This window comes from Pleurodeles waltl, chromosome 6, assembly GCF_031143425.1.
Source record: "Pleurodeles waltl isolate 20211129_DDA chromosome 6, aPleWal1.hap1.20221129, whole genome shotgun sequence".
NCBI lineage: Eukaryota > Metazoa > Chordata > Amphibia > Caudata > Salamandridae > Pleurodeles > Pleurodeles waltl.
Window position 1 is genome coordinate 818,331,962 of NC_090445.1, and position 23,198 is coordinate 818,355,159.

The window sequence follows — 23,198 nt, forward strand, 5'->3', positions numbered from 1 at the left end:
TCTAATTTAAGACAACAATGTTCTCTGTAGGCAAAAGAGAAGGGGAACTACACTCTAAGGCAGTTCCCTCCCTTTAATGGAGTGTCACTATAGTTAAAAAAGTAAAGCACAGTGACTTAACCTAATAGTTTACACTACCCTCTTGAGGCCTATCCCAAGTGACTATCTATCCCTGCAGAATCCCCATTGGGCCAAGCTACCTGTGCACTGTTACCAGCCTGCGCACAACAGTAGTCTCCCACATGCAGCCTGCACATGTGTGCACACATGTTCATGTGTAACCAGCCAAGTGCCCCTTACCCTTGTTGCATTGCAGCAGCCTTATAGTAAAAGGCAGACACTGGCAGTAAACACGCACAGTCTGTTTACTGAGTGTTTACCTTGAGTGGGACACCGGTAATGAGGCTCACCCACAGTAAAGTAAAAAAACAGAGTGATCAAAAAAGCAAAAAATGCGGGCATACTGCTGAGCAGAATCCTGTGCAACAGTGACATTGCTGATTGAAGAGAAAATCGGGTCTAATAGGTGTCTGGCATGTGGGTGGGTGGGATCGGTAGCATGCAGAGTGAGGTTCACAAGGTTTTTGATTTATGGGGAAGATCGGCATTGATGGTGAGAGATGCATTGAAGTTCATGATGTCACCGGCATGATGCGGTGTCCTATGTACAGGGGTTCTGCCCAGGAAGAAGTTGACTATGATGCTCATCTATAACATGAGGTGTTCCATTAGGCTGATAGGTATCCATGAGCCATCCTGGGCAGGATGGGAGGGAGGAGTTGGGCACAGCCTCACAATTTCACCCAAATAGGCAGTGTCCTGTCCCCACACAAAGGGATGCATACCCCATGTAGTGATTCTGGAGCTATGACAGGAAGAAATTACCTCTGTGCACTTCAAAGACCCTTCTTTGAAGTCACCCCCACTTCAAAGGCACAATTGGGTTTAGCTCTGACCCTACCAACTCAGTAGACTACTGGACCTGTGAAGAACTCTGCCAGGAGGAAGGACTGCTTTACTGCTACAAGGTCTGCTACTCTGGACTGCTGCTCCAGAAGAGCTGCTTTTTTGGTATGTTGCCCTGCTGCTTGCTACCCTCTGTCCTGCTGAGGAAGGACTGGGCCCATCTCACTTGAACCCAGAGAGACTCCAAGGGTATGTTGGCTTGCCCCGAATCTAAGTCTCAGTGACATCAAAGACTTCTCATCATCCTGAAACAGCACCTAGACTTTCCTTGCTGCAAGTCTTGCCCTGCCAAGTGGTGCCACTCCAGTCCTGGGCCCATGGAAGTGGGTATAAAGTGCTGCAACTGCCAGAACCTGCGCATCAACGCCATTGTGCCAATTGGATTGGGCGCATCTCTCCCAATACTGACACATCGCCGCTGCCACAGGGATCGCGGACACCCCATTGCCTACTGTGGGCACATCATCTCCAGCTTCCAATGCATCTCTGACTTTGCACGGCTCGGAACCCACACATCGGCTACATCCGAAGGATCGATGACCACACATTGCCTTCTCTGCTATCCACATTTCAGCTTCGACGTCGATGCCTCTAAGAAGTAAGGCGGTCATTATGAACATGGCAGTAAACCTCGTTCCTCGCCATGGCGACACTGAACACAATCCTGCCATTGGCGGTGAACAGAAACCCGCCATATAAAGATGCAAAAATCTGAATCCGTCAAAAATTTCCCAGCCACCAGTCGCCGCCAGGACCTTGTCGGCAGACATGCAGGACATCCCACCCTGCCACCACCGAGCACACAAACTCCCCGCCCTCCAAATAATGATGCACAAATCACCGTGGCGGTCAGTGGAAGTCGAACGACCATTGGCGGTACAGACTGCCACGGCCAGCAATGGGACCCAACTGTAAGAAATACACACATTGGCAAGTTTGAAACCCACACACCTGACACACATCCACAACACTATAAAACACTCACAGACACACCCCACAATCCTTTGCAACGCCATTAGGACAACTGAGATTGAGAACTCCACAAGCAGACACTGAACGCCACAACAGACGAATCACACACCCAACCACACAACAGCACCCTCACCTAGATCCACACAACACACCACTCACAACACACACGCTTCACCGAAAGGGAGCTAAGGACCCTGGTGGACGAGATACTGAAGGTGGAGCACAGGTCCAGCACACACCCATCGCCAGGAAGATGGAGTTATGGCAGACCATTGTCAAGAAGGTCAACGCAGTGGGACACCATCCACGCACGGGGACAACATCCGCAAGAGATGGAATGACCTGCGTGGGAAGGTGAGGTTCATGGCATCCTGGCACAACATTGCAGTCCAAAAGTCTGGGGTAGGTCCTCCACCAACACCACCCGACTACACTGACTGGGAGAAATAGGTACTGTCCATCCTGTACCCTGAGGGCCTCACTGGACTCACTCGAGGAATGGACTCGGTTAAGTCGTCTACAGTTACCCGTTATCCACCACACCTGTAATGCATGCACCACCCCACCCCACCCCTCCAACATCAACCAGGACCACTACCACACCCAGGCCACAATCACCACATCCAGTCACCCTGCATGTCCACAAATCCACCAACAGGCCCACATACCTCCCACTGTGCACAGCCACCCGCCCCTGCAAGGAATCACAAAGGCACTACACCACCCACAATGCACCTCCACATTCTAAGCAAAATGCAATAGCAACCTCACAAAGGCACCCTGCATGGCCCAAAAGTGGAAAACCAGCACAAAACAGCCCAACCCTGTGCCCTCCATCCGATTATGCAACTGTAACAGACATGTCCATTCCCCCAACAGGCACCACCACCCATGCCACCCTAACGAACAGGACTAGGAGTGGCAGTGCCCCACATGGAGACCGAGGCACCACCCAGGACACTGGAGAGGGAACCCTTGACAGTGAGGAATACCCTGGCCCCTCACACAGTCCTGGACTGTCACCATCCAGCGGCCCCACCCAGGACACCACTGACACCCCTACCACAGACCCACCAACATCAGGTCAGGGCACCTGGCCCCACACCTGTATATCCAGGCCACAGACTGGTGGAACAGAAGAACTGAGGCCACAGTCACCACCTACCAACAGGCAGGAAGACGATGGCCCCAGTACAAGTGGTACCACCTGACATGTGCAGGGGACACAGGCACAGGGGGCTAGGCCCAGTGGGAGGGCATCAGTGGCCCACGGGGTAGGCCATAGGATGGATGCTGCAGCCCAGGACGTGATTCAGAGGTCCTGGGAGCATACCACAATACCCAGGACACATTGGCCCAGATTGTTGCCACCCTGGAGCAGAGTCAAAAGGCTGCATAGAGCCCAACACCAAGAGACCACGGAGCAGTGGAAACTGCACAGTCCCACCATGGCCACCATAGCAGGTGCGCTGCTGCACCTTGTCCCAATCCAGCCCGAGACCCCCCACATACCAGGAAGCCCCTACTACAGGACAAGATACAGACCGGCCAACAACAGCAGCAGCAGCAACTGGACTTGTGCCGCCATCTCAAGACACACAGGAGACCTGCACCTCAACCTGTACAGGCCAACACCAGGCACCCAAACCGTCCCTCAGGCCCAGATATGGCACTGTAACACCTGCCAAGACCAAGGTCCCATCTAAGAAGTGACTCTGACAAGAACTGTCCTCCAAGTGTGCCACTGAACCACCATCCACATCGTGCAGTAACAACCCCAAAAACTGTAAATAACAGATGGACATATTACCACTGCCAACAATCACTGAGACCATGTAGCCAATATGGACATCCACCAGTAGCCCACTCCCATCACTGTAAAGAGCACCATGGCATCCCTGACACCAAATAAAACACCTGTTCACCAATGTAAATGTCCCCTATCATTATGCTGAATCAAATCAAAGTGTGCATGCAATTGTCTTTGAAATCATTTATTCATATCTGAATAGCAGGAATGGCAGCCCACGCATAACATGTGGTTGTGCCAACATAATTGTCAAACAAGTTGTCCATAATGTCACATGTCCCATGCAAAGCTGGTCACAGTGATAATGTCTATAGACCCAACATCCCCATAGAGGATAAGGCATACTGACAGTATGCTGCACAGACAGCAGCAGCATCAAATAGTACCACTTAGTTACCGGAAGTACAGTTGGATCAGTTGGTTCCTGGAGTGTACATCTTCCCTCTCCTCATCATCACCATCACTCTCATCCCCTCTCTGAGGAAGCTGGTCTGGATATACAGCCCCCTTCTCCTCCAAGAGGAGAATAGATTTCCTCACAGCCACGTTGTGCAGCATGCAGCAGGCCACCACTATTCTACACACCTTTTCAGGCTCATAGGCCAGGGATCCCCCAGAGATATGGAGGCAACGGAATCTAGCCTTCAGGAGACCTATTGTGCACTCTATTGCCCTCCTAGTACGCCCATGGGCCTCATTGTAATTCCTCTCTGCATCTGTCCTAGTATTCCTCACTCGTGTCAGTAGCCAACACATGTTGGGGTAGCCAGAATCACCTGAAAAAGGGGGCAAAACAGGACTGTCACTGACAAACCTCAATTGCAGGCAACCTGGCTGTCTACTATGTGCCAAAAAGTGTCAGAAACACGTACCTATGATCCATCCTCTGTCCCCTTGTAGTTGTTCCATCATGTGTGGCACACTGCTGTTCCTCAGCACAAAGGAGTCATGGACTGATCCAGGAAACATGTGAGATGTAATGATCTGCAGTACACACCAATTGAATATTCATGGAGTGAAAGTTCTTCCTGTTTCTGTACACCTGTTCACTTACTCTTGGGGGGATGAGAGCTATGTGGGTTCCATCGATGGCACCTCTCACATGGGGAATGTTGGCACAGGCATAGAAGTCTGACTTGATGGCAGGGACGTCAGCACTTTGGGGAAATCTCACATAGGATTGCAGGTGTCGTACAAATGCATTCAGGAATCTGGACAGTATAATGCTAAACACTGGCTGTGGAAAACCTGCACCCATGCACACTGTCACTTGAAATGAGCCCCTGGTGAGGAAATGGAGTGCAGAGAGCACCTGCACTTCTGTAGGGATGGCTCGTTGATTGCGATTACCCGGGCTCAGTGCTGGATCCAGTAATGCACAAAGTTTAAGAATTGTAGCACAGTTGAGTCTGTAATTGATAATGATATGAAGCTCCACCATGGTCCCCAAATCAACAAGTGGTCTGTACACAGTCCCTCGCCACATGGGTCTGTACCTAGGAGGAGTTGAGAACACATGTGAGGAACACTCATACATCTCCCCACAATGTTAAATATTCAGCACTGCTGGCATACAAGTCGACAACACATATGCATAGTAGGATGTGAAACTGGAGTGACATGTCCTCAATGATACATCAGGACTGTTGTGGTGAGTAAATGTATAATCTGTTCATGCCTATGGGGTTTGGGGACAATAGGGCCTGCATGGGGCAAATGAGGTATTAATAACTGCATAGCAATGGCAAAAATGTCTGCCCCCTGTAATCCACAAATGTTGTAGTGGAAGTGACCTCATACCGCTAGCGGTTGTCGTAATAGCATAAGGCCTTGTTCACCGCCGTGCAATCATTCATTGGTTAACATGGTTGTCATTGGGGATTTTTAGCGTATCATGATCGCCACCGGTGGTGACAGTGCACACCGCCGCGGAGCGTACGCCATCTCGTCACCCAAACTTCACTTGACTCCCGGATTACGTTCATGCAGGTACTCCACTGAGTGTGCTGCTGTGTCCTGCCTCTGGTCCTGGAAATGGCACGAGTGGCAGGGGAAAGGGCCCCGGCCTTCACCAGAGAGTAACTGGACAAGCTCGTAGAAAGGGTCCTGCCCCTGTACGCCAAGCTCTATGGTCGACCAGAGGTACAGGTGAGTAGGTTGATTGGGGGGCATGGATGTGTCTAATAGTGGTAGATGGCTGTAAACATCTGTACGTTTGACACTGTACAGTTGTGGGATTCATGACATGCTGCGTGTGTGAGGTCCTGTTATGCTGTTGTGAGTGTCCGTCCCATAGGGGACGTATAGCCAGCTGTATGTAATGGGCATAGTCTGATCTCTGTGTTCCTTTTTCTGTGTGTCCCATATAGGTCAGCGCCCATCAGAAGAGGGGATTCTGGCATGCCATCACCAGGGAGGTGCGGACCCTGGGGGTCTGCAACTGGCGGAGCACCCACTGCAGGAAGCAGTGGGAGGACCTGCGGCACTGGGCAAGGAAGACCTGCGAGGCCCAGCTGGTAAGTCCTCCCAATGATGAAGGGGTGGCTGTCGGGCACTGACCCCCCCCCCCCAATGCGCCTCATTCTGGCGGTGGTGTATCCAGACCTGGATGGGCGATTGAAGGCTGCACAGCAGACACAAGGGGGTGAGTACAGAAACCATTGTATGCCTCCTTGATGGATGTGTGAGTGTGCTGTGGTATGTATGCTGTCTAGTGGCAGGGACTCTGACTGATGTCCTTTTACATAATGGCCCCCAAGGGGAGTTGGGTTGTAATGGTCAGGTCTGCAGTACTTCAGGTCCTTTGGTGATGTAGGGAATGGGTGTAGAGCAGGGTTGTGGCCACTAGTCAGGGGCATAGCCATGTGTATAGCGGTAGGTGCTGCATTGTGGAATATTTGCAGGCTGGGTTTATGTGTGAACCAGTTATGTACCGCCATTCAGCTATTTACAAGTTCCTCTCCTGTTTTGTCTCCCATCCCTGTTCTCTTGTGTTGTCTGTGTACATCAGCATCATCTGGCGATGGAGCTGAGGCACCAGCGAGTGGGGATGCAGCGGCCCACGGTTCCACAGACGCAGAGTCAAGCAACACCAAGGGGACCAGTGGGTTGGAGGGCGAGGGGAGTACCACGGGGGAGGCAACTACCACTGGAGGTAGTGACTCTGATACCTTCTCTGATGAGAGCTCCCTGGTGGTGGTGGACCTTAGTTGGCCCACCCATTCTGTGGCATCTTCCGCCACCCCCATACCATCACCGCCCTCCCATTTGCTCCCCACCGAGTTGCCTGTGCCCGCTCACCCAAAAGGGTGGGCGTCTCCTTCGCCCCAGGCACCTCATCCCCTGCCCCAGTCAGCCCTGCTGCCCTCAGGAGGCTATTGACCTACTGAGGACCATCTCTGTAAGTCAGATAACCATTGTCAATGCCATCCAGGGGCTAGCGTCAGAGGTGCAGCAGACCAATGCCTACCTGGATGGCATTCACGGTGCTGTGTCTGGCCTACAGAGATCTTTTCAGGCTCTGGCCTCCTCTTTGACTGCAGTCAGTGTCCCTGGTCATTGCGTCCCCCCCTCCAACCACCTCTACCCCTTCCAGCACCCCACTCCCTTCACCCTTCCCAAGCACACATTCTGACAGCCATGCACCCACACACAAGAAGCACACTGCAAAATACAAGCACCACACTTCCCACCACAGGCATACACACAGACAACATACAAGGACACACACCCCAACATCCACTTCCCCCAGTGTGTCCACCTCTCCCGCCTCCCTGTCTGTCACCTCTACATGCACACTCACAGGCACTGCTCCCTTATTCACTGTTGCTGACCCCATTCTTGCATTCACCACAAAATCAGACATCCATTCATGCACCCCAGACATCACACCTGCACTCACCACAACGACTTTGGTTGACATGTGCAGCACACTCACTAAACTTGCAGACACACAGACAACATACATTTACACTGGCAGCCTGTCTTGTCCCACTGTGTCCACCCTCCCTCCTCCCAAGACACTCAAACGCTCCAAAACACCCACCCAACACACCTCCACCACACCTCTCCATACTGTACAGTCTCCTGCACCCACATCACACACACCCACACCTGTCACAACCACTCCCTCTACCTCCACTCCCACACCTTCCTCCAGGTCCACCACAATTGCCCCTAACAAACTTTTCCAATCCCGTGTTGACCTATTCGAACCCACTGGACCACCCAGTCTCGTCCCTACACGTGCCCACCACCTTGCCCTGTCCACTCCTCCCACATCACAACCCACCTCTGTCCACCCTTCCCATTCCTGTGCTACCTCCCCTGTGAGCAAGAGAACCTGTGCTGGCCCAGGAACATCTGCCGCACCCCAGTCCAAGGCTGCTCCACCAGCTGCTACGACCAGACCCAAGCCCCCTCCACCTCCCAAACGTAAAGCCAAGCCCCCCCTCCCAGTCGTAAGTCCCCCACCTCACCACCCCCTGTTCCCTGAGGTGCCTGGATGCCCCATTGTTGCCCCTATGAGGTGGAGTACCTTTGCACTTGTGGGAGTCAAGTTGGGGCCATTTGGGCCCATCGGACTTCGGAATATGGACTGGCCATTGGCCTTCTGTTGGACTTCTGTTGCTCATGGAGCTTAATTAACATTTGTGTGGCCAGTGTTGGTTTTGGCACACTCAGGATCCGTGGTTCATCGTTTCTTTGTGGGGGGCTTTTGTGTACTTGTGTGTAATTTGGGCGGGTTTAATTTGCCGTGCGTCGGGTAAGTACCTCTTGCTGTGGGGTGTATGGCTTGTGCTGTTGTGAGGGCGTTGTGTGTGCATTGCGGGGTGGGTGGAGTGGGTGATTATGTAACTGTGCCCTTTCTTCCCTTGTTTAGAAGGTTGCAGTACTTACAGTCGTCTTCGGCGGCGGTCTCGGTCATGGAGGTATATGGCAAGGAGCAGGGCAGGCATGATTTGCAACTCTCTATCCATGTCTGCTTCGACGTGTTGTGTGAGCCTACGGTGAGTGTTTCCTTTTTATTTGGTTCGTTTCCGCCTGGCTTTGCGTGGCGGTGGTTCCCGCCCCGTAACTGACGGCGGTCGAGTGCTTCATTATTTGATGGGTGGGTAGGGCCTTTCCGTCGGCCTGTGGCCGGCCTCTGCCGTCTTTGTCGGCACTCCTCTGCTGGCGGTGAGTGGTTTTCAGGCTGCCTGTTTTTCAGGTGGTTCATTATTTGGCAGTCCAGACCGCCTGACTGTTGGCGGTAGTTACCGCCACCGCCGGCGGAGCTGTGTTTACCGCTATGTTCATAATGAGGGCCTAAGTTACTGTTTTAGCGGGCCAAGTCTGGTCCTTGCATCCAACTCACGCTCCATTGTGGTCATCATGCCTTTTCAGATTTGACCCGGTCTACCGTGACTAGATAGCCCTGGTTGGCGCTTGATGCTTCTAAGTACTACAAATAACTTTATTCTTTAAAAATTCATATCCGAGCTTCTACTTATTGGACGTTTGTCATTTTAGTTTTGTTTTGTTTGTTAAAATTAAGACCAGTTTTTTTTATCCTGTTTGGGGTCTTTTTGTGGTGTTTTCACTGTGTTACTGTTTGAAGTGTTGCACAAATACTTTACACATTGTCTCTTAAGTGAAGCCTGTTTGCTCTGTGCCAAGCTACAAAAGGTGAACACAGGTTAATTTATGGTGTGTATCTGACTTAGCCTGATTAGGATTGTGTTTCCTCTTGGACAGGGTGCATACCTCTGCCAATCAAAAACCCAATTTCTAACACCATCCTGCCGCCCACACATGCTAGCTGGGGTTCGAGGTGGGCCACAAGCTCTTTCAGTTTGCCCTGCTCCCTTTTGGTCTCACCAGTGCCCCTTGGGTTTTCATGAAGGTGATGTAGGGGTAGCAGCATATCTCTGGAGGTTGAGAGTACTAGCCTTCCACCTCAGTGACTGGCTTCTAGTGACATAGACCAATTTGAGGTGATGGCAAACCTTACATCTTTGGGGTTCAGAGTCAGTGTGCTGAAGTCACACCTGACTCCTTTGCAGAGATTCCCTTTCATCTGCCCTGAACACATTGCATTTTCATGCTTTTCCTTCAGGCCAACAAGGACATTCAGGCTTTGATCCTGATGTTTCAACCTCAAGCTCTTGGAGGTTTGTTGACCAGCTTGCTTCCTGCATTCTGCTTGCTGATGATTGCATTTGCAGGCTCCGCTGTGAAATCTGAAGTCTCAGTGGGCTCACCACGAGGGTAACCTTTTGGATTGCATCCGGTATCAGAGAAGACGGTAAGAGATCTCCAGTGGTGGCTGCTCATTTGTGATTGGACCATGGAAAGACCCCTTTATCTACCCTACCCAGAGCTGATGGTGGTAACAAATGCATCACTGCTGGGTTAGGGAGGTCATCTGAGAGAGGTGACTGGGAGAGGTGGAGATCGGAGGACTCTGTTGGTCTTCGGTGGATACCCCTTCCACATCAACATGCTGGAGCTGAGGACTATTAGCTTTATAGGCCTTCTATCAAGGGGAGACTTGTTCAGGGTTTCACAGACGACTCCACTGCATGTGATATTACAATAAGCATGGTGGTGTGGAGTCTTGGGTCCTGTGCCAGAAGGCTCTTCGCCTCTGAATTTGGCTGGATCGGCAGGACATTTCCCTGATTGTGAACCACCTATCGGGTTGTTCAAAAGCGACAGCTGGCAAACTCAGCCGGTGATGCCTAGTGGACCACAAATAACAACTACATTCAGAGGTGGCACAGGACATATTCCATAAAGGGAGAGACCTGGCTACATCTCTTCACCTCTGCCGAGGTCTTGCAGTGTCAAAACATTTGTACATTGGAATTCCCTAGAACACTTAATCGTAGACACGCATTCTGCCTAGAGTAGAACACAGGACATCTGTATACCTTCCTGCTGCTTCCTCTTCTACACCGATTTCTGAATGAGATCAGGAAAACCAGGCCCAAGTCATCCTAGTGGATCTGAATTGGGACAGGCAAGTTTTTTTCTGGGCAGGTGCATCTGTCCACTGATCGAGCTGCAGGTTCAGTAAAATCTTCTTTTGTAGCAGCAAAGCAGTGTCTTGTGCCATTGTCTATGCAAGCTGAAACTCCATGCATGGAGATTGAACTGCAGCAGTTGAATGTGTCTGATCTTTCTCCCTCCTTAGGTGATGGATGTTATCCTGGCAGATGAGCTTCCCTCAACGAAATCCATTTACTCAGACCCTGGAGACATGTTTGTGGCTTGGTGTTGTTCCCTTGATATGCACCCTATACCAGCCATTGTTGGATGTGCTACATTTTGTTTTCCCTTTGCCCCCGCAAGATCTTGCAGTGGGCCCTTTTAAAGCTTATTTGTCTACCCTGTTGGCTTTTTTGCACTTGCCAACCTCCCATCCCTCGTTAAAATCACCCATTGTGATGTGTTTCCTTAAATGTTTGGTCCATTTGTTTCTTCTGAAACCTTTTGTGGTGCCAGAGTGGGACTTAAACTTGGTCCTTACTTTCCTGATGTTCGCCCCTTTTGAGCAACTACACAGTTGTCCCCTTTGTCTGGTGACACTGAAGATGGTCTTCCTCATTGTGATAATGCCAGCCCATCACATGACTGAGCTTCAAGCTCTGCCAGTTCAGCTGTCTTATACCACTTCCTTTTCGACAAGCTGGTGCTCAAGACCAAGGTGGTCTTTCTTCCAAAGGTTGTAGCAGCTTTCCATAGCGGACATTCCATCACTTTTTGAAGTTATTTGCTCCACCTCATCCCTTCAAAGAGGAATAGAGGTTGTTTGAAAGCCACAACAACACACTGCTTCTACACAGACCATACTAAAGACCACAGAGTGCACAATCAGCTCTTTATGGGGTTCACTGGGGTAAAGAAAGGCAAAGCAGTGCAGAAGTGAACCTTATCCAGAGGGATAGCCCTCTGTATTAAGATCAGGTACGCAATGGCAAAGAAGCAGCCTGAGGATCGGATGGAGCTCATTCCACCAGAGCAAGGCTGTTATCACATGCTAGCCCGTGAAGTGCCTATTGTGAACAATTGTGAGGCTGCAACATGGGTATCAGTGCACACGTTCACTAACCACTACTGCCTTGACAACCAGCTCCGATGGGAAGGGCATTTTACCTATTTGGTCCTGGAGACATTTGAGTCTGAGCCATTCCACAGACCCACCTCTTTGGGATGTACTGCTTTGGTATCTGTTCTCAAGGTGAGGAATCTAGTTGTGGGAGTATCAATCCGAAGAACAAGTTACTTACCTTTGGTAAGGCTCTATCTGGTTGATTTTCTATATATCTGCAGATTCCTCACCCGCCTCCCACCTCACCGTTCTGAGTAATGGACTCTTTCAAATATTAAAGGTCCCATTACTAGAGATCTTCACTTTCATTTAATTGATTACTAATGGACTCCGTGTACGAGGTCACCGATAACGTTCAGAAAGAAACTGACATCAGCGTACATAAGAGGTGCCTATATACAGCCCCAGTCGTCACTTCCAGATGGACCAGAATTGACACGTAGCCACACAAAGCTATTCTGAAAAATCTTCCAGGTCCAGTGAGGCTCTTAGGGATATTCACATGGTGTGGAATTTGTGGTTAAGCAGAGTAACCAACAGAAGGAGCATTATTGAAGGCAAGTAATTTTTAGGGTCGAGCCTGCGTCGAATGCGTTTCGCTTGCAAGACGCTTTAGTAGATAGAAAAGGGCTCGGAGCCCCATCCATGTTACTTCAGTGTCTTTCATTGGTTCGTGGGCTTGCCTTTCAAAATCTGGTTCCTTTCATTAGTGGAAGGCATGCATATGTCATGCCTTTTTCGGTGGTTAGCCCTCCTCGAGCGCAGCGACCAAGTACTGAAAACACGTGAGGCTCGCTGTTTCCTGTCAGGTTTGTGGACTACTTTTTGTTTTTTTTTCGCAACGCGATCTCGCTTGGCAGATGTCCAGCGCTTTGCATGACATCGACCCTGTTACATAGTTAATTGCACTTTTGCCGGTTTCGTACATAATTGCACTTTTGCATAGTTGCACTTTTGCTGATAGATTTCACTACGAGTGAACTGTAGTAGCGCGATCGCGCTGTTTTTTTCCATTTAATGTGGCAAGAAAAGTCCGGTTGGGAGTTTACAACTGCTAATAGCTGTAACTCGGAGAAATGCGAGACCCTATTGCATTGCAAATGCTTTTTTTTTGTTCCCCCTCCCCTTGCCCCTGTACACCTGTGGGTCCCAGGGATGTGTACTTCTGCATGGTAGATAAGCACTTCATCTCATTACAGCACGCTAGCAAAATATGTATAGCCTGGCAGGGCTTTGAGTAGGATGAAAAAAAGTGTGTGTGGGGGGGGGTCGGTCTTTGTAAGGTTTCTGGCCTTAGATTCATAAATATAAATTCTTTCCAAGGGGGCATGACCGATTTAAGTATTGGCATGACTTAAAACATGTAAAATAAAATACTTAGCTTCCCATATTCCCATAGTACCATCCGACAAGTATTTTGGTCCCCTGCTGTGAGCTTTCATCAAAGACATTTCACACAGTAAGGGACATGCACCTAAAACAATCCAAACCTATTGACTTTGACAATGCCTGTTACCGGTATTGGATACACGTGTAACAATAATGATTTTGTTATGAATTATTTAAATTGAAAAATGTTTCAATTTTCAAAATATGAGTGAATTAAATAGTAGAATGTCTGTGGGAGGGGCAGTAGTCTTAAGAGTGTCTCGAACACTCGTGTTTTTCCAGTCACATTATTTTCTTCTGTAGTCTCTCTGCTAGACCCTATATCCTTTTCCTCCCCACATCTTACACTTTGTTTCTTTCCTCTTCCTCACCCTCGTGGGCATGTAGTTCCCTGCATCTCCTTCAATTCACCCTCCACACGTACAGGACACATACTCACCTGTAACGTTTGCTCTGTCAATATTTCAACTCCTCACACACTTTTATATAGAATCACAATTCCAATTGGTGCACATGACCATTGCTTTGTGCGATCTGCAGAGAGACCGAGGATTAGCTGAGCATGTATTCTGAAGCCTTTTATAACCCACTGTCAGGCACTGTGTGAAACTCGCTCTACCTTCTACCTCCACTTCAGAGCTCTCAATTGTTGAACATGAGAAACACCAAACCACAACCTGAACTCACACAGACACTTTCGACGACTCATTTCACATTAAGCACTGTACAAGGTTAATATGCTGTGCAAAATAAACTACAAAAACAGAACATCGAAAAAGCAAACACTCTTATGGAATGCAAGATTAAGTAATACGTGAAATGTCAACAGGAACTCCAGTGCTGACGACGATTACCTTAACAGTTTTTACAATCATTTATCACCTGATCAGTGTTTTGTTGCCTGTAAAGTTAAGAACATTATTATAGGACGTAATAGGGATCCATTTCAATCCCCTTTTTTAAATACTGCCTGATCTGAGACCCTGAGGGACCCGGCCCACTTAAGGCCCTGCCTGTCGGTATGCACATGTTAATAACAAATGAGCTTATGAAAGTGACCCCTATGTACGTGGATAGAACAGAAACCCTAACCAGGCTATGATTTTTTAAATATATGACGAGGTGTCTTGCAAGCACTCAATGACCAATTACCACACAGGCCATTGTGTAAACGAAACTGTAAAAGAATTTAGTAATTTTATTTCAATCTTTTGGGTGGAATTCCCTATCCATTTTTGAAATGTAAATAACTATTATGATAAGTCACTTGATTTTCTACTGGTAGTTGATATCTTTTCCCCAAAAATATATTATAAAATATTTTTTTTTTTTAAATAACACTTTAGTTCAAACACTCAAAGTGCCAAACAACTCTGACCTGGCATGCTACCAAGAATCATTCTTTAAGTGTCAGCCACCCTAAATGTTAATACTAATTGTTCTCAGTAAAACCAGTAACAGAGCAATGGCTCCATTCACCTTAATGACCCCTCGCTATTCTGTTTACAACCTGCTTTTCGTGTATTGTACGTAGAAGAACAGAAAAAATCCCTCAGTAAAGGAAGTACATTACAGTGCCATTCTGGGTACCAAAGAAACGATGAGGTTTTTTTTCCTTTAAAAATACTTATCTATGCCCTAATACCGTGTAGCAGTTTTGGAAAAGAAGCGCTCCCTCCCTACCTGATGATACATGGGAGTTGTTCTTATTTGCATCAGTGTCTTTCCTGGAATGAGTAGACCGGAGGTAGGAGAACTAACTTTTTTATTTACCACAAGCATATTGGTGTAGTCTATCTGCGATTAGTACCTTGCCTACCTGCTGTTTGAGCCCCATGCGGCCATCATGACTAGCTCGTAATCATTCCCATTTCTAAGGCCTGGAATTGCTGTTACTGGTGGTCTCGGTAATTCCTGAAGCAGACAAATAAGGGGAATCATGAGTTGTTTGGAAATAGCTTTCAGAAATCCGACTTCATCGGACCTAGCCACCTGGAGACTTTGTCTGCTTGTTTATGATTTTCTATGGAGCTTGTTTGATTTTGTAGAGACTTGGGCCATAGAAACTTTTAAAGGGAAGAGGATAACTGAAGCCACTTATGGTAATCCTCAGGCCATATGCCCATATGTCCTACATGCCCTTGTGCATGGTTATTGTTTGACATGGGCTTGCTAAACAAATTGAGTAACATTTCATAAAATGTCCTAACCTTTCCACTGTTCCCCACAGATTTGTATTACCATTGGGCTTGTAAGAAAACTTCTGGCTCAAAGGATTTCTACAGAAAAAAGAGTTTTTTTGTGCACTATTTCCTTTGTCTTTTTGTGATAATTACCTAATATATTAGTTATTTTTATAAACCTGTTTTGGCCTTCGATTCCTTATTCTTTGAACTGTTTTGATTTTTGAATCCTTGATTCTTGCACCGCAATGCTTTGCTGATAGGAAATATGAATCAAGGTCTATCCTGTAAAAAGGTGAGCCTAGCGTACTAGCTAGTTTCCCCTACCTCCTGTGGACTCAAACCAAGAAGGATACTGATGCAAATAAGAACAACTCCCACTTATCATCAGGGAGGTAGGGGGTGCTTCATTTCCAAAACTATCACAAGGTATGAGGGCAAAGATAACTGTTTTTTTTTTTTTTGTATTTATTTTTTTATAAAGGAAAATAACTCTAAAATATTCTTTGATATACAAAATGGCTCTGGAACATACTTCCTGCATGGAGGTAATGAAATATAAGCTTTGCCTTAGTTCTGACAAGTAGTTTTCATAAACAATAACTGTGCTTTCTCGTGCTATTTCTACTGAAAATTTAAATAAATCATATCTCTGGTTCTAGGTTTTGGATTTATTTTGTTCTGGTGTATTTGTATGTATTAAAGTGTACTCTATTTTTCTAAATTGGTGTAGGATTTTTCTTGTGTTTTCGCTTTATTACTGTTTAAATGCTGCATAAATGCTTTGCACATTGCCTCTAAGTTAAGACTTTTGTAGTTCACTCTGTCAAGGATTGTGTGTGTTTTTGTTGGTTTGTTTTTGTTTACTTACATGGGGGTCTCACTTTCTCAACTTATAACCCAATTTCTTACATTGTTGTTAAGTGGTGGGATTCAGTAATTGTGTTTGTGTCGCACCACTCAGTGATTTGTGTAAAACCAAATGCCCCTTGTATAATATGACATCAAAATCGTTTTATTCAAATTTTCCTCATTTTTAATTGGGCAGTAGTTTACTTTTACCAGATTCACATTCTGCCCCATACTTTGCACCTGTGATTTATTTTTTTGTAAAAATAGAAGGAGACTACTTTGTCAGTGCTTAAAAAGTTGTGCAAGGAGAAGGGGCTGAAGATAGCCAAAGTTTCAAGACACTGGAGTACCAGAAAGCCCTCAGAACCTAGGGAGAGGTTCACCAGCTATAGTCTACATAGCAGGAGCAGGATGATGATGATGATGTAGAATAGGAGGATGACGTGGAAGAGGAAGAAGAAAATATCCTGGGCATGGGCCCAGAGCCAAAGAACAGAGGAGGGCAAGTGGAGTGAGAACCCCTGTGTGATCAAGAATTGTGTCCTTCCACAACCTGGCCCTTGTAAAATCTGAGGATGCAAGGGCCTAGAGAATGAGAGAGTGAGTGAGAGAGAGATAAAGAGAACTGAAGTTGCAGCTAGCCAAGCTAAAACTGGCTGCAGAAGAGAAAAAAGCAGTTGACCATGAAGGCAAAAAGGACTCAGAGAGCCTTCGTGGAGAAAAGGTTGACCCTGAAAGAGAAAAAGGGGTTGTTGGCTCATGGAGTGAGTAAAAAAGAACTGGGCTTGAAGGCCAGAAGGGCCACAGAGCCCAGTGAAGATTGTAGCAGTGACACGATATTGCCTAGAAAAGATAAGAGGGTCCATATCCCCAAACACCTGGTGCCTAGCTATATCATGGGGATGACATTGATAAGTAGTTTGAGGCCTCTGAAGTGGTGGTGAGCAGATTTCGGTGGGTAATTTATGGAAACATTTGCCCAGTTCAGGGTAGGATACACAAGTGGGCCTGGGAAAGGGAGACTGGATGAAGTATTCACTGATGAAAGAAGCCATGGTGGTGAACTATGTTCCTATCCAATAAAAGTACATTTAGAGATGGTCAGGAGCTGTCTCACAAGTCCTGGATGGATTTCGTGGAGTATTCCTGTAAGGCACTGGATGGTTGGGTGAAAGGTATCAAAATAGGGAGTAATTATGATGAGCTGTAGAAGCTTGTTTTGAAAGAGAACATGTTCAGTAATTGTCTTCCAGAACTGTACCACCACCTAGTAGATTCCAAGCTCACTCCACCTAGAGAGCTTGCAAAGGAAGCAAACCTCTGGATCAACACTAGGGTATGTGGGAGTGACCTCCAAGAAGGATGTTCCGGTCCCCCCTCAAGCAGAGCAAGGAGAGGTTGAGGGTAAAACACATACGTCCCAAAAAAGGGCCCTAAACTAGTGTGGTGAGAAGGATTCCCATGCCCTTTTGAGAATAAGGGGAGGTTCTGATGGGCAGAGGCCCAGGGCACCCTTTTACAGGCCCAGGTGCTTAGACTGTTCCCAGTTAAGGCACAGACAGAGGGACCCCCTCTGTACCTGGAGACCACACACACTGGTGGGAACTCCACAGGAATGGCCAATGTGTATTCGGGAGAGGTAATTCATAGGAGCAGAGGGTAGACCATGCTTTAGCGTACCATAGTTGGGAGGTGGACCCAGAGGGTAAACTTGTGTTCCCTGATGGAGGGAGTCATCACTTTCACCAGATCACAATGAATGGGGGCTCTGTCACTGCTTTGAGTGATGCCTGTGCCAGTCAGACCATGGTGGTGGAAAGGCTGGTTTTCCCAAACAGTACCTGCCAGGACATGTGTGTATGGTAAACCAGGCCCATAGGCAGGACCTGATCCGCCTTATGGCCCTGGTATCCCTGGAATGTGATGGAGGAGTGGCTCAGAGGAGGGTCACAGCGAGTTCCCAGATGCCCATTGACTGCATCCTGTGAAAGCAACTACCAGCAGTGTTAGAAAAGCTGACCTACTGGATTAGGACCATATTAAAGTGCAATGTCTTGGGCATGTGTGCAGTACCCCCGTACAGGGCTTGCAAATTTGAGTTAATGATAAGTATTATTTTCATTGTATGTACTTGTCACCACAAAAACACAGACATACTGAACTTCAGCCAACGAAATTGCCTCCAGCATTCAGAAATATACTCATTTTCACATGTTTTTTTTTGTATTTAAGCCAAAAGAAGAGATCAAACCTACAGTCCATCTGGCTTGTCATTGCTGGAGTTCAACGTCCAACTTATATGCCGGCTGCCTAGAGGGACACATTTTTTTATTTAATTTGGACACGCAAAAGGTTACCATGCTTCACAAGACAGAAACTGGTGGTAAGAATTGGAAGTTTTACTACATGAATCAACATCTTACTTTGTTTTCTCTCTAATTATATGAGAAAGACTGTTAGTAAGTTACTTTATTAAATATTAACACGAAGCCAACTTTAATCAGAAATGTAATTATTGCAGTGCATCTGGTATTTGCTAGCATATCTTTATTGTAGATCTATACTTTTTACATGTCAAGATATATCCAGATCTCAGTTTGCAACTACTGTACCACTCAGTTGTTGATGTGGTTGTCTAAATAAAACTGCTCAGTTGCATCTCTCTTTGGATGGCCATTGACAACATCTTTGCTCTCATAACAGAGATGTGGGTTCAGATGCATGGACCGTTTTATAGTCTCAAACCATATAATTAGAAAACTGGCATGGTTTGTGACTGGTAAAGGGTGTTTGGCCATGTACTAAACCCATTTCGCAATTGGGAAAAGCCATTCTAAATCACAAATGGGGTTTAGCAACTCTTTCTGAATTTGAATTAGGAGGAGGTGTGCAATGGGCATCATCTCCTGATTTCAATTCACAGTAGCATGTTTCAATGGTTTGTGATCGCAGTTGCACTCGCCAACCATTGAAAAGTCACTGACACCTCAAAGGAGTTGAAATTCACATCGTCTTTGGGAATTGTGAAAGATGACCACTGCCTGCTCCCCAGTGTCTTCCCAAACGGTAAATCATTTTTATTTTTGTTAAAGCTATTACTGCAAGGACCTCCGGTTGTGTGTGTGTTTCTTTTTTTTTAATGTTTCCCATTTGGAATGCAATCTGCTGTCCCTTCGAAGCCATCATCCCTGTGTTCGTTGCCGATTGTAGTGGGTTGCAAATAGCTTCCTACTTAATTAATGTGTATTAGGAACAGTTTCTCTGCAACCCCTGCAAATGGAATAGGGATGTGGCAATGTAACCTGTTAGTACGGACATTTATCACAAAATTACAGACAAGTCGCAAAAAGATTGTCCTCAATTTGAACCTACTATTTGTGGCCTGCGTGTTTGTACATCGGGCCCTTATTTCATTTTTAACATGGTGGATTGCCATTGGTTAAAATAAAACATACTTGGCAATCGTAGTCAAGTGCCCCCTAAAGAGTTGGGGTATTATCTGTTTTAGTATAATCCTGACTTTGATGCTGTTTGGCTTTTTGCTTCAAAGTCTCAAATCACTGAATGCTATACTATTGCGGAAACAAATATTAGGCTCTGTAACATTGGTTTGGGGAGATATTTTGTTCCCTCTACAGATGCTTTATCTTGATAATAGGAAAGTCACAAACTACAATCTTTCCAAAAAGATTTTCAGTTCTGCCATTGAACATGCCACTTGCGTCCACTAGTTTTACATTGTTAGGACACTCCAGTTCCCTAACTTTTCTACTATTTCCAGTCTAGTAGGAAATTTCCAAGGCATGGGAGGGAAGGTGTTGAGAAGATGTTGAGAAATAATGAATTTGAAGGGGAAACAAAATATCTATCAAGAACAATGTAAGCAAAGGTACTGTTTTTTTATGTGAGAGATAGCCAAGCAGTGGCTAGCAAAGTATATTACGGGTTTAAGTGCTGTACCATGATGTTAAGCAAGCATGTGTAGTAAAGACCAAGCGACTGCTTCACAACTTTTCTGTTAAAGGTACTGTGTTCATTGTTATCTAGAAGTCCTTCTAAGACCTGGAGCCAAACCTTACCAAGCGCTTCCAGTTAGCTAAACCACAAAGAAATATGTGCTCATCCATTGTCCTAAAACTTACAATCATCTAGTGATGACAAAATGAAATGGGAGGGAAATGTCAGTAAGCAGCTGGAGTATAGTACTGGAATCTGCTACCTAGCTCCTTTAATGTCACGGTACTGAGCAGTTTAAAAAACAATTAACTATAGTAGATTGTTGTCACTAACTAAAGAGTGCTGTTATAGACAGACTACAGGGTCAAGGGTTTCCGACTGAATATCTAACTGAGGCTCTGCTGTCAGAAAACCAGAAAACTCTAAAAGAGGTGGGGGGGAAATACGAGTTGGGTGGGGGAAGCTCCCCCCAACTTATGGGAGTGCTCCTGTTCCACAACTCTAAATGAGTCCTTAGATTCCTAGAGGAGAACAGCTTTTCATTAGTCCCAACCCCGCAATCCATGTTGCTTTCTGGGAATGCTTTCAAATATGCTTTGGAAGAAGGAGACTGGTAATCTACTGAATATCTTGTGTGTTCCATATCCATACACAGCAATGCACATGTTCGTTCCATAAGTATTTGATATTAATGTTTGCAGTAAAGTTAGAATATTAGTTCAGTCACAGCTGTTAATCAAATCCGTATATACTACAAACGTTTGCAAAGGGATTATCATTGATTGTTCTGTGCTACCATCTTATGCATCCTTCTCTACAATAGCCTGTGATGCTTACCTAAAATGGTAGATGATTCCAAAGACATGGAGCTGCAGTGCGTGATTTGTGAAAGAATGAGTGCCGGTGTCCAAAGCTCTGCTTAGAATCCTGTGGCCAACACTGTTAAATGTCAGCACCCTGAATACCAAGGTTGTGCAGTCTTCAAGCCACCTCATGCCTCTCTACTCCACTAGCAACCGCTGTCTGACCCTTCATCTCACTCTTGCAGATCCTACATCCTCCTTTTTTTCCCTCCTTATTTCCGTCTTGTGTGTTTCCCTCTCTTGCTCTAGGAAAATGTATGATGTGGAAAAATAAGTACCAGTCCCCAGAAATGATTGCTGGTGACCCCCACCTACAGCCACCTACTGAAGTTGAGCACTGTGGAACTGATCAAATCTCTCTGTGCAAGATTCATATTTCTGTCTCCAACTGAAGAATTTGCCACTACACATATGAGGATATAGCTTCAAGTTTAAAAAGTAGAAACATCTTCACAGCCCAATACCCTTCCCACCTCCTACTTACAACTCTCTCCCAACCATTCCACTCATACATTGCAGCCACAGTCTATGATGATGTACATTGCACAGTTTATTTCAATAGACCTGGCACAGCACCAGTTTCAGCTTAGCCCATGCATCTGTCGTGATGGTTTCTTTTGCATATTTGGTATTCGTATTGTATTTTCTCACTGGGGCAAACAGTGTGAAATAGAAGTCCGATTAGTGAGGGCTCATTTTATTAAATCAGCCTATGTTATGAATTCTTTGTTTTATTGAACTTTGAGATAGCTCTTGCTTTGACTGACTCAGCCACATTTTTAAGGTACGAATGGAGGAAATTGTTTGCTGAAATGAAGACATTGTAAAAGCTATCTCAGTCCCTTCCAGAGTGGAAACAGTTTTGGAAATCTTCCAAAATCTGCCCTTCAGGGGGAGCACTGTAAATGGTGGATTCTGTGCTGAACTATAGAAAACTGTGTTTAGGCTACTCATGCCTCTGAGGGATGCAGAACATGGTCCAAAAGGTACTGCCTAGCCACAGCTATTCTGAATGCATTCCCCCAGCCAATCATAATGGTCCTTTATTTATCAACCTATTTTGATAGGTTGAAAGAGTCAGTGTGAATTACTGAAACAGCGTGTTGGTTCCGCAATCTGATAATCAGTTATCTCAACCAATTAGTTCAGGGATCTGTGTTGGGACCATTGTGATTGGTTTCAATCAGAACAACTAGCATGAACTGGCCATCTCTCGCCAATGAGCATGTTCTTGGTGAAAGGATGTCAGGTCCTTTGTCAGCTTGGAATTGTTTCCACCTAGTGCAAATGGAAAAAAATGTCCATCACCATCTACTATGTCTCAATAAAGTTTAATTCAATTATACTGTCACATGAGATACAGCATGTAACATGACATTTGAAGGCAGCTTCATAGTTATTTGTACCCAGCATTTTTTATCCCTGCCCATTTATTTTTTCAGGGCGTTTGTCAGATACCTCGCTGCCAGAAGGGAAAATAAGAACGATGGCCATTTACAAAGATGAACTATATACCGCAGGACAGGTGAGACATTTTTCTTCCTTTTCAACTTTCACAGGGTTACTAACAGAACTGAAAAAAGCTTTACTTTCCGTGGCTCTTTTTCAGCAGCACTGTGAATTATTAGGGGCTGATTTAGAATTTGGTGGAGAGGGTACTCTGTGGTAGCAGTGAAGGTGTATCCTCCGTGCCCAATTTAGTCTGGCTGGCCAATTTAGAGGTGGGTAAACCGAACGTATGTCAGCGATAGAACCTACTCTGGGTCCGTCATACTCCTCTGAGAGGCCATACAGTGTAGACTGTGGGAGTTTTGCCATCCGACTTCCTGCCCAATTTAGAGAGGGCGTTCTGATGGAATTTTTTGCTGTCTGTCTTCACCAGGGAAAAACCTGCCAATGTGGGACAATAAAAAAAACATAATTACTCCCCACACCATGGGAGAAAACTCTCATGGCAAGAGGGTCATTAGCTTTTCATTTTTCAAGAAGTCACCTGCTTTGGGAGTTTAGTTTTGAGAAATGGAAAACGATGTAAAAGTTTAACAGGCAGCAGTCCTGTTGGACAATCAATCAATCAATCACAGACATTTATAAAGCGCGCTACTTACCCG

General features: G+C 46.3%; 1 protein-coding gene across 1 annotated transcript in view; it reads left to right on the forward strand.

The window, feature by feature from the left end:
* CFAP43 (cilia and flagella associated protein 43) overlaps positions 1–23,198 on the forward strand; it is a 505,375-nt gene that overhangs the window by 81,394 nt on the left and 400,783 nt on the right. Inside the window, exons 6-7 of the mRNA XM_069239443.1 lie at positions 18,500–18,650; positions 22,530–22,612. Coding sequence (XP_069095544.1) covers positions 18,500–18,650; positions 22,530–22,612 — 234 coding nt within the window. The remainder of the gene's footprint in view (positions 1–18,499; positions 18,651–22,529; positions 22,613–23,198) is intronic.